At 34.9% G+C, this 19,050-nt stretch overlaps 1 protein-coding gene across 2 annotated transcripts in view; it reads right to left on the bottom strand.

Moving 5' to 3' along the window:
* LOC121423481 (HEAT repeat-containing protein 1-like) overlaps positions 1-19,050 on the bottom strand; it is an 82,258-nt gene that overhangs the window by 7,570 nt on the left and 55,638 nt on the right. For both annotated transcript variants that reach the window (XM_041618830.1, XM_041618829.1), the window contains exons 28-37: positions 11,860-11,988; positions 10,476-10,721; positions 9,593-9,713; positions 8,085-8,275; positions 7,246-7,298; positions 5,159-5,282; positions 4,105-4,248; positions 2,683-2,901; positions 1,873-2,000; positions 1,229-1,328 (exon numbers count right to left, since the gene is read on the bottom strand). In XM_041618830.1, coding sequence (XP_041474764.1) covers positions 1,229-1,328; positions 1,873-2,000; positions 2,683-2,901; positions 4,105-4,248; positions 5,159-5,282; positions 7,246-7,298; positions 8,085-8,275; positions 9,593-9,713; positions 10,476-10,721; positions 11,860-11,988 — 1,455 coding nt within the window. The remainder of the gene's footprint in view (positions 1-1,228; positions 1,329-1,872; positions 2,001-2,682; positions 2,902-4,104; positions 4,249-5,158; positions 5,283-7,245; positions 7,299-8,084; positions 8,276-9,592; positions 9,714-10,475; positions 10,722-11,859; positions 11,989-19,050) is intronic.

Raw genomic sequence — 19,050 nt, 5'->3', positions numbered from 1 at the left:
GAAACATGGTAAATAAATTTCTATAAACATAATTGAATCTTGACAAATAACCTGATGTTCTAATGACAGATAACAAGAAGAATTTCAATCTAAAAATAACCGAGTTCAAATTGTTCTGATGAAAAACATATTTTCAAGAGTATGATGATGCTCGAGCACAAAACAAAGGTTAGTGCTTCATCACTATTTTGAAGGAAAAATTCTGATTTGTTCCCAGTCAGTCTACTGAGTAACATGTGCATGAAATGATGATCTTTTTGTTACGAGGCCCAAACGTGCTTGAAGTCATGCATAATCAGAGCTGCCAACCTGAACAAGGACATTTCAGTGTTTTCAAAGCTGAAAATCAGTATTTTGATGAGGAAATTAGTATTTTTACAGGAATACCATAGGACAACACATAAACAGAAACTTAGGAAATCAGTATTTTGTATGAAACCATCAGTATTCTTCTCTTTTTTCAGTACTAAATACAGAAAATCAGTACTACTTGGCAGCTCTGCATAATGTACATACAGATCTATGAGGATGCATAAAACATCAAATCACATTTAGAATAACATCATATCCATTTATTAAATATAGTATAAAAATATATCAGGCTTTGAGTAAGTATAGCGGGAAATACTTTCTAAGGTTGGACTGGCATTACTATTTTTACAGAGGGGCGAACCGCGAGGGGCGAAGCTCTGAGGGAAAAATAGTAATTTGGCCAGTACAACCGAGGATAAAACAATTCCCTCTATACTTACGATTCGAAATAAAGGCCTTGAACATTTGTTTATATCCTACATTTAAAAAGGTAGGTAACAAAAGTCTATCTATACTCTGTGTACAAGATTAAATTATCAACATCTGAGATCTTGATAATCTACCCTTCTACATGAAGTTATCATTTTTTAATCTGAACTTAAATACAGATAATGCGCTGCGCTCACTACTTTTCCTGAAACCACGTGCCCAGCGGAATGCGGATTTGTGCCTGCGCCGTCCCTTCTCAGGACTTGCCCGGTAGAGTCAATTCGCTGACTGGTGCGCCCAAGAGATTGCTTGATCTGTGTCAATGAACTGTGACATCAAGGATGGAAAAGTCGACTCGAATAGTATTCCGAAAAAAAAATCCAAAAATATATTGTTCTGTAACAGTTTCTAATCAAAGTTGCAGGGATTAAATTCAGAAGAAAATCATTTATCACTGAAGCCAAATATTTCATGGATCAGTTGTTACCTGTTGAAGCAGCTGACCAAGATAAGGACTGAGAAAGTGAGGGAGAGTCTCCAAGATCTTCTGTATGGCTGTCACTGTACTCAGAAGGTGGAGGTCAGAACTAAAAATAAAGAAGAAAATGAAACAGGGGTGTGAGTGACCAGGAATGAAAATGGCTAAAATTGCAAAAGATCCTAGAGCAAAGTTCAGGTGAATTAAACAAAATAAGCTGAAAATAAAAAAAATAGCTGACATTAATCTGAAATCATTCAATCTCTGTTGAGTTTTTCAATAATCTTCTCAAACCTTTATTTACTTCTTAATTCTTTATACGCATTGAGCACTTCACAGAGTGGAATTGGTACTTACAAGTCACAATATTATCATAATTGTCATGAATAAATAGACACCTTTGCTCAATGATGAAAACAGACCTCTACGACGCTAGTTGATTTTGGAAGAGACTTTTAGCCCCGTCGTAAAAAAACTGTCATGCAACCTGAGTTGTATGACAAGAAATTTTTTTTAAGTTTTCGCAACCACAGCGGGGACATTAAATCTGCGGTTTGTGTGCAACATTTTGTTTTATATTGTAACCATTTTTTTGTCTTCTCATTTCTTCAAGTGAAATAACATTCTAAGTGAATTATCCATTTCAAACAAACCTTGTTACATGAGTCTTGCTTGTCAGTGTATCCAGTAGAGGAGGCATGAATCGACTGAGGTAGGGTATAGCATGGGCTTTGATACTACTAACTGCTTCAGCTAAGCATAGTAAACCACTAGCTAACACCTATTATAAAGAACAAAGGGAAGAAAAAAAAACAGCATTGATATGATGCACTTATTCAATACTGTGAAGGGAAAATGTTATTGCACTGTTAATATCGACATGAGAAATTGAAAGTTAAGTTGTGAACCTTGAAAATATATGAATGTGGTAAAATTTAGTTTATATTGTTGGTGAGAACAATAACTGGGCGGACAGACGGATGAATGAACAGACCTCATGAGCATAATATGTCCCAAGCAACTTCCAACCATAGTGGGTGGAGTCCGAAAATAAATGTAACACTACAAGCAAATATAAAAAATCTTGGTTAATGGTAAAATGGTAGTGATTTTTTTACCTGATTGCTAAGAAAGCATGAATGCTTGTAAGTAAGCAACCAGAGGACCAACGACTTCTCCAAGGGACCTGGTAATGAGGATTAATGCCTTACCAAAAGGCACTAGTGCACCAAGTGGGAATCAAACAGAGGTCACCAGAATCCACCCCCCCTCTACCGACTCAACTATCGCTTCTCTTTAAAACATTAACCAAAACTAAGCAAGCACAGTCCATTTGGCAATTTAAAGTTTAAAAAGAAAATCTAAATGGAGTAAAATAATTCATATGCTTTATTTTAACAGATTGAAATAACAAATTTTCTTGTAATTTCAAACACATGACAAAAAAGGGACAAAAATTCTACCTGGTTATTGATTTGTGTCTCCATGACAACATCAAGTGCGACCTCCATCACCTTGGTGAACTGCTTTCGATGTTCACCGCCGAACAGTTTGCAGAGTAACTTGAGACTATAGAGGGCAGTCTGGCGATTGATGTCTAGCTCATCCATTTCAGCCTGGTTCTCACGAGATGACTTCGCGATGACAATCAACGTATCAAGCATAGCTAGTAGCATAGCAGTCTGTAAAGGATTATAAGAATATGATATATATTAATGAGGGCATTCAGAGCTAAACATTAGCAATGTGTGCTGTGAAAAAAGCCCAAGAATGATGTCCAAAGAACAGTACTCTATGACCAAGTGTTCAGTTGAGCACAACAATAAACATTTCAATACTTAAATGCACAGGTAAACAATTTTTAGGGGGGGGGATTTTTATATAACTTACACCTCCCACATATCTGTAAAAAAGCTAAGTAATAAATAAAAAAAATAGAGTCGAGCCTATCTTCATGTTGCAGACCTTCATTTTTGAGGAGCGCGATTGCGCCGGCGCTCCTTAAAAAAAATTAGGAGAGCAAATAATCGTGCTCCTCAAAAAAAAAAAAAAAAAATTGAAAAAATTTCACATTTCACATCTTTAAATCCATGAAATAGCCTTCTTTTTTCCATAATTCCTTGAATTACTTTGATTTAGTTGAAATCTATCAGAAAAATGAAGAATATTAATCTCTTTCCTGACTCTGATTTTAATTTAATCTCGGTAAATATTGCAGTAGCATATGTAGATTTTCATGGCAACACCATGGAAGTCTACATGTGGGACTGCAATATTTACCGAGGTAAGTTCAAATCAGAGTCGGGAAAGTGGTGAATATTCTTCGTTTTTTCTGATAGTTTTCAACTAAATCAAAGTAATTTCAAGGAATTATGGATTTAAAGATGTAAAATGTGAAATGTTAGCAATTTTTTTTCAATGTTTTTTTAGCAGGAGCGCGAACGACATCTTGTAAACGTATTGACGTGACCCAGGCCTAGTTTCACCACAGAGTAATTAATAGCTAACACAGCTATTGCATATATACAATGTTAAGAATGTTATGTATTGTAATGAGTTGATTTTAGCTCCTCACGGAGAGCGATTTATTGAGCTCCACGAAATTATAGACGTGAAGGACTGATGTTGTTCAAGAATCACTTGTGATACATTATGAGCAATCTTTAACTTGCCTGGTCATTCCATGCATGCGAGAAAGATGACATCATTATGAGTATCATATACACCTGTACATGTATATGCATGTATATAATGTTCTGTAATCTGAGTGGTTCAAATCTTAGGACGAAGGACAATAATGGAGCACAATGACCTAAACCAGTCACCTTGAGGTTCCAAAAAATAGTAACCAAATAAAAACAAGATAAGTGTTTTTAATTTTTTACCTCTTCCTCCTCGAAGCCATCCTTGTTTTGAATGAGTTTGTTATTAAGAAGCTCCATAGCTTTCCTCCTGACGGTCGGGAGACGGTTCGAGATCAGACCTGATACTACACCAATAAACACCTTGGCAGGTAGCAGGTAGTTAACCTGGTAAAAGAGACGATTAAAAAAAATCATTAATTGTAAAATTATGAACTAATTCATTTATTTTGCCCCCAAATTCAATAGGCAAAGGTGTATAATAGTACATGTACAACAAGTGATTGTATCACAACTACATCACTCATAGTGATTATAAACCTTATTTAGTCACTACAGTTTTTCTTTTTATTAATTCTTATTCTTCACTGCACTTAGTATTTCTTTCCAGTCAGATATTTAAATTTTAAATTCTTATTTGTGGCTGTGCTATCTTGTATAGTTTTAGGAAGAAAAGATCAACCCGCAAGCTTCTCATTATAAACATGTGGGTGGTGTCTGTATTATGAAAAGAATGAACTGTTACATAGCATGAAAAGACTAAACAAGTGGAACTCTCCTAGCAGTCTTGCCTGCATTATGCAATCCAATACAGCAGCAGTACTGACTTTGGAAACTAGGATAAAACAGGACAAAATACAATTTTTAAAACCCCAAATGACCTTTGACTTTGGCCATGTGACCTGAAACTTGTGCAAGATGATCTGTGATATATTACTTTATGTCCAAGCTTCATGAAATCGATCCATTTACATTCAAAGTTATGACAACATTTCAAAAATGTAACCATGGTTAAGACTTCAATGTTGAAACCCCTAATACGGTCACAGTTCATTGACCTTCAATGAACTTTGACCTTGGTCATGTGACCTGAAACTCTTGCAAGACCAGTGACACTTGAATACTCTTATGTTCAAGTTTCATGAAATAGGTCCATATACTTTTCAAGTTCTGACATTTCAAAAACTAAACCTTGGTTAAGATTTCAACATTGACAACACCATCGTCGCCGCCCCTTTCAGGAAAGCAGCGCGTACAGTCTTGTTGTGATATGCAGGCAATAACCTAGTCACCGTACCTTGTCTAAAACATCATAAGCCTTGTGAAGAAGAGCTCTCCAGAACTTAGCAGTGTTCGGATCCTTGTTATCTTGAATACAGTGGGCTACATGAGTGATGTAACACAGAGTCTGCTCAAGAAGCCTACAGTAAATGTAAACACAAATATTAAAGTAGTATTTGATGATTTAGTTGTTTCTTTAATCAGACAGCTGTCATTGCTATTTCATCTTAGAGATTTAATTTACAAAATTATCAGTTTTTAATAGATTGCTATCAAGTTTGCAAATGTTTCTTGAATGCAGAACTGTTTTTTGAAATCAATATTCCTTTTCTTTTAACAAAAGATAATAATCTTTTCCTTAATTGTTATAATTTTTTTAATACTAAGAATTTATCCTTTATAATGCCAACATTAAATTCTTATATGTGATTTTTTTCATAAGACTGTAAATATATAATTTATATAATTGCTGAACATATTTGATTGCATTTAAGTTTAACCCTAAAAAGACTGGGGGGGGGGCTGATTCAGCGCCCCCTCAACATTTTTCGCGATAAATCTGCTGCGCGAAATTTTTTGACCGCGTTACTCGCTGACTTTTTACTTTCAAGTCTCGCGCAACTTTTGAGAGCAAAATTAAGACCCCTGGGTATGCGGTTCCGAAATTACGCAACATTTCGTAAGTGCATACAGACCCCAAATTACTCAAAAACGTGAATTTGTGTACAAATCCAATGCAAATAGTGTTTTTAGCCAAAATTCATAAATGTATCATTATTTTTTCTTTTACTGCTTAAAATCAATTAATTTTATTTTTTCATGGTCAAAATAAAGTCCCCGACAATTTCCATTGAAAAAACAATAAAAAACAAAGAAATAAATTAGAAATTTAGAAAACAATAGAATACATAAGAAAATAAATGTGATGTTGAAATTTTTTAAAAATAAATTTGATCAGATGCCTATCTAGAGTATGTGAAACAAAAATTAGCATTTCAGGGGCATTATTTTACTAATTAGAGCAAACTTATGATTTTACGCATAAATTAGCATAATTAATGAGACATGAGATTTTTTGCAGAATTTGATGTTATCGTTTTGTAGATAATGCCATGGATAATGCGTGTGCCAATTTTCGTCGGATCGCGCGATTGACAGCCAAGATCATAAGGGGGCTGAATCAGCCCCCCCCCAGTCTTCTTAGGCGTTGAAATAGCCCAGTCTATTTAGGGTTAAACAAACAATTATTACATAGAAATGAGAATAAGGGCATACAGAGATAACTTGATTCTTTAATTTGCCTGTGACCTCCTTTTGAGTTAAAGGTTCTTGACTTCACAAAAATGCAATGAACTACCCTTCCTGTAATATACATCTGTACAGAAATGAACAGCATGCTTCCCTTAAACTGCATTCCAAGTAAACAAGAGAGCAAATTACATCATGCACCTGTCAATTATATTGTGAATTTCACACAAGTATTTTGATTATTTAGGAGAAGCAGATTCCCTGTAAACTAAAAACATCTGCTTCTCTCCCCATTTCAAGAAAGTCACCTTCACAGCTGCTTGAAATTAAAATATGGCATTTTTTTGTGCTCTCCTGTTTTATCTTCGAAAAAAAAATCCCCTTTATTCTTTGCCTCAACTTTTCTTTTCCATCTTTCCTCCTCCTTATCTTTCTTCTAATTATTCTACAACAGCAACTTAGTTTAAACTCTTGTCTTAATGCAAATGTATGAATTTCAAACTGGGGGGGGGGGGACAGGAAATAATTTGATGGTATTAGAACTCAAAATTTTGATTTTCTTCAAAGATATTCTTTTTTCCACCTATGACTGTATCTGTTTTGGTATTTTTCCTTGTCAAAATTTAATTTTCCTATGGAAACAAATTTTTGCATTGCAGAATATACTATTGCACAAATCTAGGATTTTTTTAAGTGGAATATAAAAACTTATGAATAAAAATATACTGGACAAGAATATGAAAGTTTATGGGACTGTCATTAGATGCAGATTAATTATGCAATTTTTACCGTTTTCATGTACTCTACATGATTAAGACTAGGAATAATCATATAATCTTTTGGAACTTGACTCACTTTTGATAAAGTGCCTGCATGGCTGCTGATTTCTCCTCAGATAGATTCACAAGCTGTCAAAACAAAACAATAATTTTTCAAAACTTATTATCTTCATCTTTTTTTCATATGATTTCATTCTTAATTATGTTTTGCAGACCATTTGATTTAGCAAAAGTATCAAATAAGCAATATCTAAATTACCTCCTTAGAATATAAAAAAAGCTTGATTTCTCCCGTTCTTTTCAAATAAGCAAAAATGAAATACTGCATATGTTCATGCAATAAAGTACATAAGAAACAGGAAGTGACATCATTAAAGGATAAGTCCACCCCAACAAAGAATTGATTTGAATAAAGAGAAAAAATCAATCAAGCATAACACTGTAATTTCCTCGCCGTTGTTAGTTTTATTTCTCCCTGAACATGTGGAAATACCATTGTTTTAACATTTAATGGTTCAGTCAAGTTGACCATTATTGTAAAATCTGTAAAAATTGAAATATTGTATAATTCAAACAATTTGTCAGTGAGGGACATCATTGAATCGCTCATTCTAATCAATTGTTTTCTGAAAAAGAAGAAAAATTTCAAAATGTCATAACTTTCTTATTTTACGTCTGATTTTGATGAAATTTTCAGCATTATGCTCGATTGATTTTTCTTTAATGATTCAAATCAACATTTATTCTGGGGTGAACTTGACCTTCAATTTGATCACTTGTTTGTGGAATATAAGCCTAATTCTAAAATGTCATCATTTTGTTGGGATGGACTTGAACAAGCATTTACCCCACTGACCACTCAATTAATCTAATCCCTCCATACCCAAGGGTTTATAAGTAGATCATAACATTTACCTGTGAAATAAATGGATCACTTGTAAGAAGCTGAGATAAGAATCCCACTGATGTGAATTTGAAATGCCTCAGCTGCCTTGGACTATGAGACTCTTGATCAAAGATCAGGTCTTGTGGTGCGACCTTTGACCCCGAGGTCAACCCTGTTGAACGTGTTGACCTGGTAGAGCGAGATGGTGTCTTGGGGATATCTAGGTGAGAGAAGAAAAATGTAAGAGATTCCAGATATTTCACTTTGGAGTTTTCAAATGGCATACTTTTATTTCATTGCCAACTTCTATGTTTTAAAGGGGAATCCAACCCAAATAAAAACTTGTTTTTATAAGAAAAAGAAAAATCAGACAAGTTGATAGGTGAAAGTTTGAACAATATTGGACAAATAACAAGAAAGTTATGAATTTTTAAAAGTTGTAAATATTGGTAATCACTATACCTATGGAGACTTCAAATTGGCCGCATATGGGATGTCATAGTGATGTAAGGCAAGGACTACTCTTCCATGTACTTCAATACATATTATGGCTAAAATGTCATTTTCCCCAAAAGTTTTATTTCAAATTGTATTTTTCTTTCATGAGGACATTAAACAATATACTACCTGGGTTATATTTAGATTACTGCCCCAGGGGAATGGGTAATTAGGAGAAAACCACAAATCCCTGATAATAAAGTACATGGCCTATGGGAAAGTTGTCCTTGCCCCTTGTCATAATTTACTTACCCAGTTGCCAATTTGATATCTACATGGTATTAGTGATCTCAATTTTAAAGGAGCTATAACTTTCTTATTGCTTGTCCGATTTCTTTCAAACTTTCACCATTCTGTTTAATTCATTTTTCTCCTTCCCAACACAACATTCTATGGCCAAGGCTGGATTCCCCTTTAAGTAAGAGTCAATCTAATTGTTAAATTATAGAAGTGATTGTAATAAATATTACAGGTATTGTATTAATGAAAAATCCACAATCATCTCAACTGAGAGTTTTTAAAAATCAATTTTTTTTCTCATGAACAAAAGTAATCTGTAATCTTTCACAGAAAATATTTTCAGTATACCCAACACCTAACACCCATCAACACCCTACACCTATGAAAACCCAACATCAATGTTTTGTTTGAGCTTACCATCTTTCTTTCCTTTGAGAGTTGTGAGGTATGACAACATCTTGAGTCAGACAGATAATCTAGTCCCTAACACCCATCAACACCCAACACCTATGAACACCCAACACCAATCTTTCCATCCTACACTCTTCTGTTTGAGATTACCTTCTGTCTTTCCTTTAGACAAATGTGAGGTTTGCCAGCATCTTAGTCAAACTCATCATCTAGTCCCTAACACTCAATAATTAACACCCATCAACACCTATTAACACCCAACACCAATCTTTCAATTCAACACTCTTCTGTTTGAGCTTACCTTCTGTCTTTCCTTGACACTCATCAACATCTAACACATATCAACACCCAACGCCAATCTATTCTACACTCTTCTGTTTGCGCTTACCTTCTTTCTTTCCTTTGAGAGTTGAGAGGTAAGCCAGCATCTTAGTCAAACTGACCACTTGGATTTCAGGATCAAAATGATGACACAGCGTCAGCCAGAACTCTAGATTCCTTCCCGGACCCTGAGAGGATGACAAATTCAATCACAATGTCAGCTAAATAAATTACAAAGATTTGATTGATGGAAGACATCTTAGTTGATTTCCAATGACAAAGATCATTATTTGACATCAACAGGTAATGAATTATTTGTATTCATAAACAGATTTACTTGGCGCAGATGGGCAGCAAGAAAACACTCAAACTTAGAAAGTACAATAGTCTAGAAGGGTCTGGTATGACAAGTAGGGAAAGACTAAAGATGAAAGGACATGGTAATGCAAGTAGACCATGAAGATGCTTGGAATATGACGAATCTGCAGGACAGTGAGAAAACACTTGATATAGATAATACTGCATCAATAAATGTTTATTGTGATGACAATGATTATGATAATAATGATGATGATGCTGAAGATAATGATGATGATGAAGATGATGATCATCATCATCATTCAAAAGAGGTGATAATTAGAATGATAATGGTGATGATGACGGTGGTGGTGATTAGGGTGATGATGGCGATGATGAAGATGATAGGATGATCGGTGATTATGATGATGATTGAAATGATGCTGTGATGTGCTGAGATTTCATAATGACAATGATGATTGTGATATTTAATGCTATTGAAGATGACTTATGATGACGATGATAATGTTGATTGTCATGATGATGGTGATGGATGTAATTGTTATTGAAATAATCAGGCCTGACGATGATCATCATGACGATGGTGAGGATAATGAAGCTGATAATTATAAAAATAACTATAATCATTATACCTTAGTTTCTGTCTCTTCAGGAAGCATAGCCGTAGCTCCCTTGGTAGCATATCCTCCAATCAGCAACAAGATAACCCTCCACAGATACTCTGCCCCACCCACAGACTGAACCAGGTGGGTGAAGAGAGGCAGACGACGATGCTCCGGGATGTGAGGGAAGGCATCAACAAACGTCTGCATCACCATGGTAACAACATCCTCTAGGTTGCCTGCCAAGGACGATGGAAGAGACTGGTCCTTGCTTGCCTGGAATAGGAGAATGTAAAATGAATACGAATAATTATAATTATCCTAGCTTATCTGGTGCATAATACATCTCTGTCAGGAGTCTCCAAGCACTCTACAATAAATCCAGCATAATTTCCCTGGGTTTACCAAACTGCCGTTACGCACTCAAGTGTTTCAAGGAATAAATTCCTGCCAGGTAAACATTTATCTCACCTGGGTGGAGTGCAGCACAATGTTGGTAAATTTCTTGTTGAAGGAAATAACGACATGGCTGGGATGTGAACCCATGACCCTGTGTTTCAAAGTCCAAAGTCTAATCCACTGAGCCACAAAGCTCCATGCAAATATTGTAAAGATAAAGAAATCTTATTACATTGCTTTTGATGTCATTAAAAATAATTTTTTATGCTCACTGTACATCACTCATGATTTTCTCATTATTTGAGAATCTCTAGTTCACCTGTTGAAAGTAGCCTATAGTCTTGGCAGAGATAGCTTCAATATTGTCTTTGCTGTTTCTCAAAATGCAGGTGATACTAGACTACAAAAGCAGTGGCTGCAAAACACCCATTGCCTATACCCTCTTGTCTTGCTTTCATAGTCCTTGTTTTTTCTTATCATATATAATTTCTGATGGTAGTTTTTCAAAAGAAAAATCTGCACAAAATAATTTTCAGTAAAAGAAAACTAACCATTTGTTGAAATATGATCAGGATTATAGGAATTCTCTTCCATGTGGAGCGTTGTGGCCCAGTGGATCAATCTCTGGACTTTGAAATACAGGGTCATGAAGTCAAATCCCAGCCAAAGCCAAATTTCCTTCAGCAAGAAACTGATTCACAATTTACTGCTCTCAACCGAGGTGAGGTAAATGGGTACCTGTACAATTCCTCAAAAAGCTGTGAGCACCAGGAATGATATAGGCTCTGGGGTAATGTAGGAGTGCCTTGAGCAACAGACAAGTTGGATATGTGCAATATACAAATATCCTATATTATCATTATGTAAAAAGGGGCATTTTGCGGAAATCTGATTTAGCAAAAGAACAGGCCATCAGTCATGAGCAAAGTTGCGCATAACTTATGAACGATTCAATCTCTTAGTCCTTGCTTTCCTACGGTTTGGATAGAGCTGATATCACAAAGCAAGCACATACCTTGACTAGAGCAGGTATAACAGTCTGGACAGTCTTGTGGATGATCTGAAAGCTATGACTGTCGTCCTGACGAAGAAGACTCGCTCCCATGAACGTAAAGATTGCCATGATGTTATGCAATACATGCTCCTAAAGAAACAAAGATAAAAAAATATAAAGGACACTGTAATTACAGGAAAAGAAGATATCAAGTTAGAGTCAAAGGCCCGTATTCTGAAGTCAGGTTTAACTTAGACCATTGTCTAACTCTGTGCAAATATTATGGGAAGCCAAAAGTGTCAACATTTTTATTAAGTTGTATGTTTCTTATGCTTACTGTGCTCTTTCCTGATTCACCAATGGTGAAGACAATCATCTATTTAAACTTCATGGACAATTATGAATGATTTGAGAGCCAAATGAGCTGAAATATGATATCTCTACTGTTAGTGATTTATGTAACGATTGGCTGTCCATACTTAAACCACAACTTTAAACCCGACTTCAGAATACGGGCCAAAGAATAAAGCGGAAGCTATCACTATCATCCTGATGAGGAAGACTTGCTCCCATAAACGTGAAGATTGCCATGTTATGCCATATACTGTACATGCTTCTAAAGAAAATAAAATATAAAGTACACTGGAATTACAGGAAAATAAGATATGAAAGTAAAGTCAGAGAATAAAGTGGAATCTATGACTCACTTCCTGACAAAAAGTTTAATACTCCCATGATCATGAAGATGAATGCTCTTAAAAGAAAGGAAGAAAAGATTATTTGGAGACTAAGTATACCCTGGATCAACGTAACATCAAATAAGTATTTGGGCACTTTGACTACATGTACAATCCTGACAGGAGAAACTTGCTCTCATGAACATGAAGACAGCTATACATGTACATGCTCCCAAAAGTCAGAATGAAAAGGTTATAACATAAACATGGTTACTCAGATCTCACTTCTGGGGAGCATTTCATCAATACTTTAGTCTGACAAGTTGTCGAATCTGAAAAGTTTCCTTGAATTTTATTGGCTGAGAAGTACAGTTACTATGGTGATTGTCGGATAAAACTGGACTTGTCAGATAAAAAGTATTTTAATGAAACGCTCCCCTGATTTACTGCAACATATCAATTTTTATCAACATCAATTTTCAGTTCCAACATGACCATTCCACAACAGATAATTTGGCAAATTCCAATGATTTTCAATAATCAGAAAAATTCTAGTATTATTCTTCCAAAAAGTTTCTTTAATAATGCACACTCCTGAATCAGAATGGATTTTTATCATATTTATATACAAATTTAAAGCTACATGAATATTATGATTTCCTTTAATTCAGTATCCGTACACAATTGGCATCTGGCAATGCTGAACGACTTGTCTCAAGTGTGAGAAAGATGAAACAGGTTCACCTCTCTACTGAAATTGTTGGGAAGTCAATGCACAAATTAATAGTTTTTACACAAATTTGCACCACCCTTTTAAAAAAAAATCTTCTTAATATATATTTTGTTTGTAAATTCTTCTTTTCCATAAAAAAAAAATCTGTTGCACATTTCATAAGTTATCATGTGGAAACCAACTCGCATATTAAATGAGCTGTGACCTTTGACCTGCGGAATCCGAATTCGAACTTAGCCTGTATTTTGATGTCATCTACCTACACACCAAAATTTTTTTTTAAATCAATTACATATTTTTTGAGTTATTGCTCGGAAACCAAGTGGGGGACGGACGGACAGCCGGACAGGGGCTACCTCTGGACTTCGTCTGTGGGGGCATAAAAATAAAGACGAATCTGGCCAACCTACAGTGTATAAACGTTATGCCAAGTGAACCAGTTAGCATTATATGCATGAATCTATCTCACTTTTTAGATGCTGTAGCCCTGCTGTACTATTGTATCATTTTAACTTTGACTGCATTGGAACATATCAAGGGACTTTTCCCAGTCCATTCTGCATGACCCGGCCCTGACCTATATTATGCATATCCATTCATCTGTCTTGGATAGCTTGCAGTGTGACAAGCGCTCTTTTTGTATAGGTATCTACTTTAATGAGCGTGCTGATATCATATCAATGGGAACATAATAGAATCTTTATCATGCGCCAATTTTACTCAGCAGGGTGCCAAAGGCACATTAAAGAAAGGAGAGAAAAAAAGTTCACATATATGCAATGATAAATTAAAGGAGTAATTGACAAGAATCCCAAGAGTTAGATGCGACGTCAAATAACATTTATGTGTATACGGAAAATGCAATCTCGGATAACCGGGGGAAGATTGATCTAGAGAAGAGAACCGGGTCAGTGCGTACGTGTGCAAAAACCCGTACCTACATCTTGTAGATTTGACCAGGGAATCAAAATTGGATGAATGCTATTAGTGTATCTTTGTTAACTACATCAATTTTGAACTCTATCACAAGGTAAGTTTTCATGCATTTCTTTGAGGTTGAAATGATCTTTACAATCTGGATTATGAAAGCTGGATCAGACAAGGTATTCACCCTATCAATAGCCAGGGACGTGCATTCTTACAGACTCAGTGTATACTCACACACACACACACTGCTATACATATGCTGTAACATGAGCAGTTAGCTAATTTTTGCTGACTCACTACCCAAGGCAGCCATCTTGAAAAGGTTAATTGTATATCTTCTCATGTATAACTATTGAATGTCAATCCCACAATTATCAACTTCACAGAGCTTGAAAATCAGTGAACATCTAGGATACTAGCTACTCATATTCATTTGCAAATACCCGGAATCATGGTTTCAACCATATATCTAAAAATATGCCTGCAATGATTTGAGCTCTTGCAAGCTGTCAAATAGGCAGCTCATTATTAAAACTCACATTTAAATCATCTTTTTGTCATGTTGAGGAAATTATAGACTAAAACTCTTATGTTACATTTAAATGTATTTGTGACAGTATTTGAGTATTTTTTCACATACAGGGGCAGGTCCCCCATTTTTTTTGTTCAGTTAAAATTTCAATTCAGGCAGATCCAGATGGCCTAAGGGTCAGCACTAAAGACCCCCCCCCCAAAAAAAAAGAGGGAGACAGAGTAAGAAAAATATTAAAAGAAAAAAAAAAGGATGAAGGGGGAAAAGGGTGGCACTAAAACAAGCTTAAATAATCAAGCTAACTGAAATAAGTGTTTGTCCCCACCCAAAAAAATTCATTAAGAAATTTTAGAGAATTTTTTTTTTAAATGACAAGGATAATTAAAGATTGACATTAAATAGCAATATAGCAAAATGTAAATTTGATAAGAAAATTAGGCATAACACTTAAAAAAAAGACAGATTGTTTGGAACGAAATAATTTCGAATTTTGCCCAATTCAAAATCCCACCACTCCCCTATTCTATTAGTGCAAACCCTTTCCCCTATATTAAAGGTATTGTTTAACTTTGTGAGCAGCTGATTTAAAAAATTCTCAAACCAAGATGAAACATGTGTACAAGTGCATGTATTAGAACTGATAAACCCTGAAAACAACCATTATTGAGAATGAAAAGCTAAAATTACAAGGCAAATCCTGATTTTGTAAATAGGCATCTTATAGACACCAAAATAGTACACATAAGTGTATGGGATGAAATTAAGATGGTGTTTCCGGTCACTTAATATTTCAATTTTTGAAGCACTAAATAATTATTTTTTCTGGGCTTCATTTTTATAACCTATCACAGACACAGGTGACAAGTGTCACCTTCTAGCTCAGATTTTTTTAAAGTCAAACCAATGTTAACCAATCACTTTAATCCACAATTAGAATAAATTTCATGATTCAGAACTTCAATTCTTTTAAGTGTGTAAAAAAATTACACCTTAAAATATTTCTTACTTTTTCCAGAGATAAGATGATATGCTTTCATTTTGTATATAATTATTAGTATTTCAAATTATTATCTTGGCCAATGTTTATGGATGAAAGAATGTCTCACTACTGGTAAGTTAATATTGTCATGTCATTGAATCTTCCATCTGAAATACATACATCATGTCTTAATTCTATATTACAGCTCTGTGGATTGACTTAAGTTTGCAGACTGAATCGGGCCCTTTTGCTGTTACTTGCTGTTACTTGAAGCTATTCAGTTGACAAATCAGCATCATCGGCTGTCTATCACAAGGTTTGCTGTTCAAGTCATACAAGTCGGATTTTGAGGTCAATGGTGAAACTTATAAGCTGCTTTTTATAAAGACTCATCTATTGATATAATCTGTGCTCCCCCTTTTAAGTAAAACCTTACAATTGTGTATGAGTCTAACCTTGATTTAAGATGAATATTTCAAAGCTTTTTTCCTGGATGGATGCATTGATTTTCTTTATTTTAGTAACAAGTCTTTTTGGATGTGAATCCACACAATTAACAAGAACAGAAGGGCAGGATGCTAAACTTACATTCCCATACACTTGTAACACATCACAAGTGACACTACAGCAGTCAAATAGACTGCCATTTTATCGATCAAGTGATTCATCACCATTACTGCTGAAATCTCAGGTCAATCGATTTACAATCAAAAATGAAAATGATACAAATGAATGTTCTGTAGATCTGACCATAAGTAATCTAATCATAGATGATCAGGGGACATACATCTTGTTTGTATACAAGGATGGGATGATATTAGATGATCTTACCCGGAGAATTTGGCTTGAGGTCACCTACCCTCCGGGAAAGGCAGTATGTGTTGAAAGTAATGATAAGGGTGGAAACTGGACGTCCCTGGACTGTACAGCTGACATTGGGAATCAAATAGGGAAGATTGAATGCTACCAGAAAGGTGAATGGATGCCCCCACTCACCAATCCACAAAAATCGGGCAACCTGTTGGAACAAACAATCTTGGTTAGAAAATTTGGGTCAGTGTTTTGTTGTGTTTCTATCCTGGATGAAGTAAAAGAAAGATGTGAATGTGCAGATAGTTTCCTTTTTCTGGCAGATGATGAGAGCAACAATCCTTGTCCAAAAACGACAACATCAACATCAACACCATCAGACATTTCCACAGTCACGATCAACAATGAAGATAGCTCCAGCTTCACCCTAATGACTATAACAATCCCTCTCATTAAGGTACGATATATCAGCAACCACAATGTGACTGCACTTATAATTATATGTGGCATCATAATCACATTGCTGCTGATTAATTTGTTCAAGAAAAAAAATAAATACCTGTACCAACAAGCCCACTTTTAATATACTCATATAAAAGCTGCGCTTTACAAATATGTTTTTTTTAATTATTATTAATGAAAAAACAGTAAAAAAGAGTAATATTAATAGTAAACAAATAAAGCATTGTTGTATTATGCGAAAAACAAATATTCAGGGTATCAAATAGAAAAAAAAATGTATTTTTTTTTACTCAAACATGTCTCAATTGTAGCATTCAATTTTCAGTCACACAGGACAACAACCTTCCCATGATATTCAGTACTCACACTCATTAGGAAAATCTGTTGACTGTATTACATGTAATTTTAAGTACTATAATGAATCTGAATTGTAAATTTGCAAGCTTTTTGTATTCCAAAAGTTACATGTATATGTATTCTTTTCTGTTTGTTATTGTGTATATTGTTTCATACAGTGACCCCTGTTCATACCAGCATAATACTGAAGGGGCACACAAAATCAGATATTGTTCAAATTAATCAAGTGAATAAAAGATGTTTGCAGGTCAATAAATTTAGAAATTGAAATATGCAAAACTTTCTGGGTACTGTAGCACAAAGGTTAGCAATTAATTGTACACTTGATTTTTAGAATTGATTGTACATTGTAGTCAATGCAATCAATCGTAAAAAAAATGTTCTACGATCATTGCTAAGCTTTGTGTTACGGGACTCTGGTGCATGCTAAAGCAATGGAAGTACATGTACATATATGCAAATTTGGTACTTAATCAAACTTGGTTGCAAGTTCCAGTTCATTGCAAACATACAATTAAGAGCTAGATATTGTTTTGGACAAAAAATGACATCAAAGCCAAATTTGGATGTTTTAAATGCCCAATGTGACCAACAACATCAAATGCCACTCTTAAGTGGCAATATATTAGACCTTAACTTCCGTTCGAATGGATGTTAAAAAAATGATTTGAATCAGTTTTGCAGCATTGTTAGCTTGTATGTGTGTGAAATATCAATTGTATTATGTTCTTGTTCTTTTTAATTTATGACAGTTGCAAACTTCTGCAGAGGACATCACTGCAATATTATTTCTTGTGCTATGTATATAATGTTTCTTTTATTTTTCAATGCTTAACCTTTATGCAGATATTTATTACGAAATCGGCTAAGATACCCTTAAAACTAAAATGTGTAAAAATTAGTAATTACATATGATCAAACAGTGTTGAATTTGAACCATATGGATAGACATCGAAATAGTAAAATTAATGAATGGTATGGTAACTTCCCACATATTGCAATGATTTTGGCCTTTCATATGACCATCAATGTACTAAGAATATTTTGGTGTTACTGTTCAGCCCATCATGTAACAATTATATAATATTGACTGGCCTTGAGGGGAACATCAAATATATTGCCAGCAAATGAATCATATTGGCCCGAGTCTTTAGACGAGGGCAATATGGGTCATTTAAGGGCAATATATTTGATGTTCCCCGAAAGAAGAGCCAGTCAATATTTTTATTATCATCCAAATCAGATATCTAGAGCAAAAATCATGATAATGGGGATATTTCTTTTAAAAATAGAGTTCTATTGTGTCATGTTAATATCGGTCTATAGGCTCTGCACTTTACCATTATGACGTACTTGCAAGCGCTCGGATTCAGCGTTGTCTTTATTATGACGTATATTGTTGGTGGGCGGATCCTTATGAAGCGTATCTCTTTATACGCATCCACAAATTCCCGGATGTGAGACCAGGGAAAATACAAAGGTATATTTTGCTTCGTCTCTGCATGCAAAGTAAATACGCGCACTGAGACCGAGAAAAATACAAACAATATACCTACCCTTCCCGATATTCAGAAAATGTAGGGCAATACGGTTTTGTAAATGACCAGCTCAGATGTCTGATACGGGTGATAATTATATAATATTGACTGGCCTTGAGGGGAACATCAAATATATTGCCAGCAAATGAATCATATTGGCCCGAGTCTTTAGACGAGGGCAATATGGGTCATTTAAG

The sequence above is a fragment of the Lytechinus variegatus genome, chromosome 11 (genome assembly GCF_018143015.1).
Source record: "Lytechinus variegatus isolate NC3 chromosome 11, Lvar_3.0, whole genome shotgun sequence".
Taxonomy (NCBI): Eukaryota; Metazoa; Echinodermata; class Echinoidea; order Temnopleuroida; family Toxopneustidae; genus Lytechinus; species Lytechinus variegatus.
Note: the sequence above shows the minus strand (reverse complement) of the source record. Positions and strands in the feature narration are given on the sequence as shown.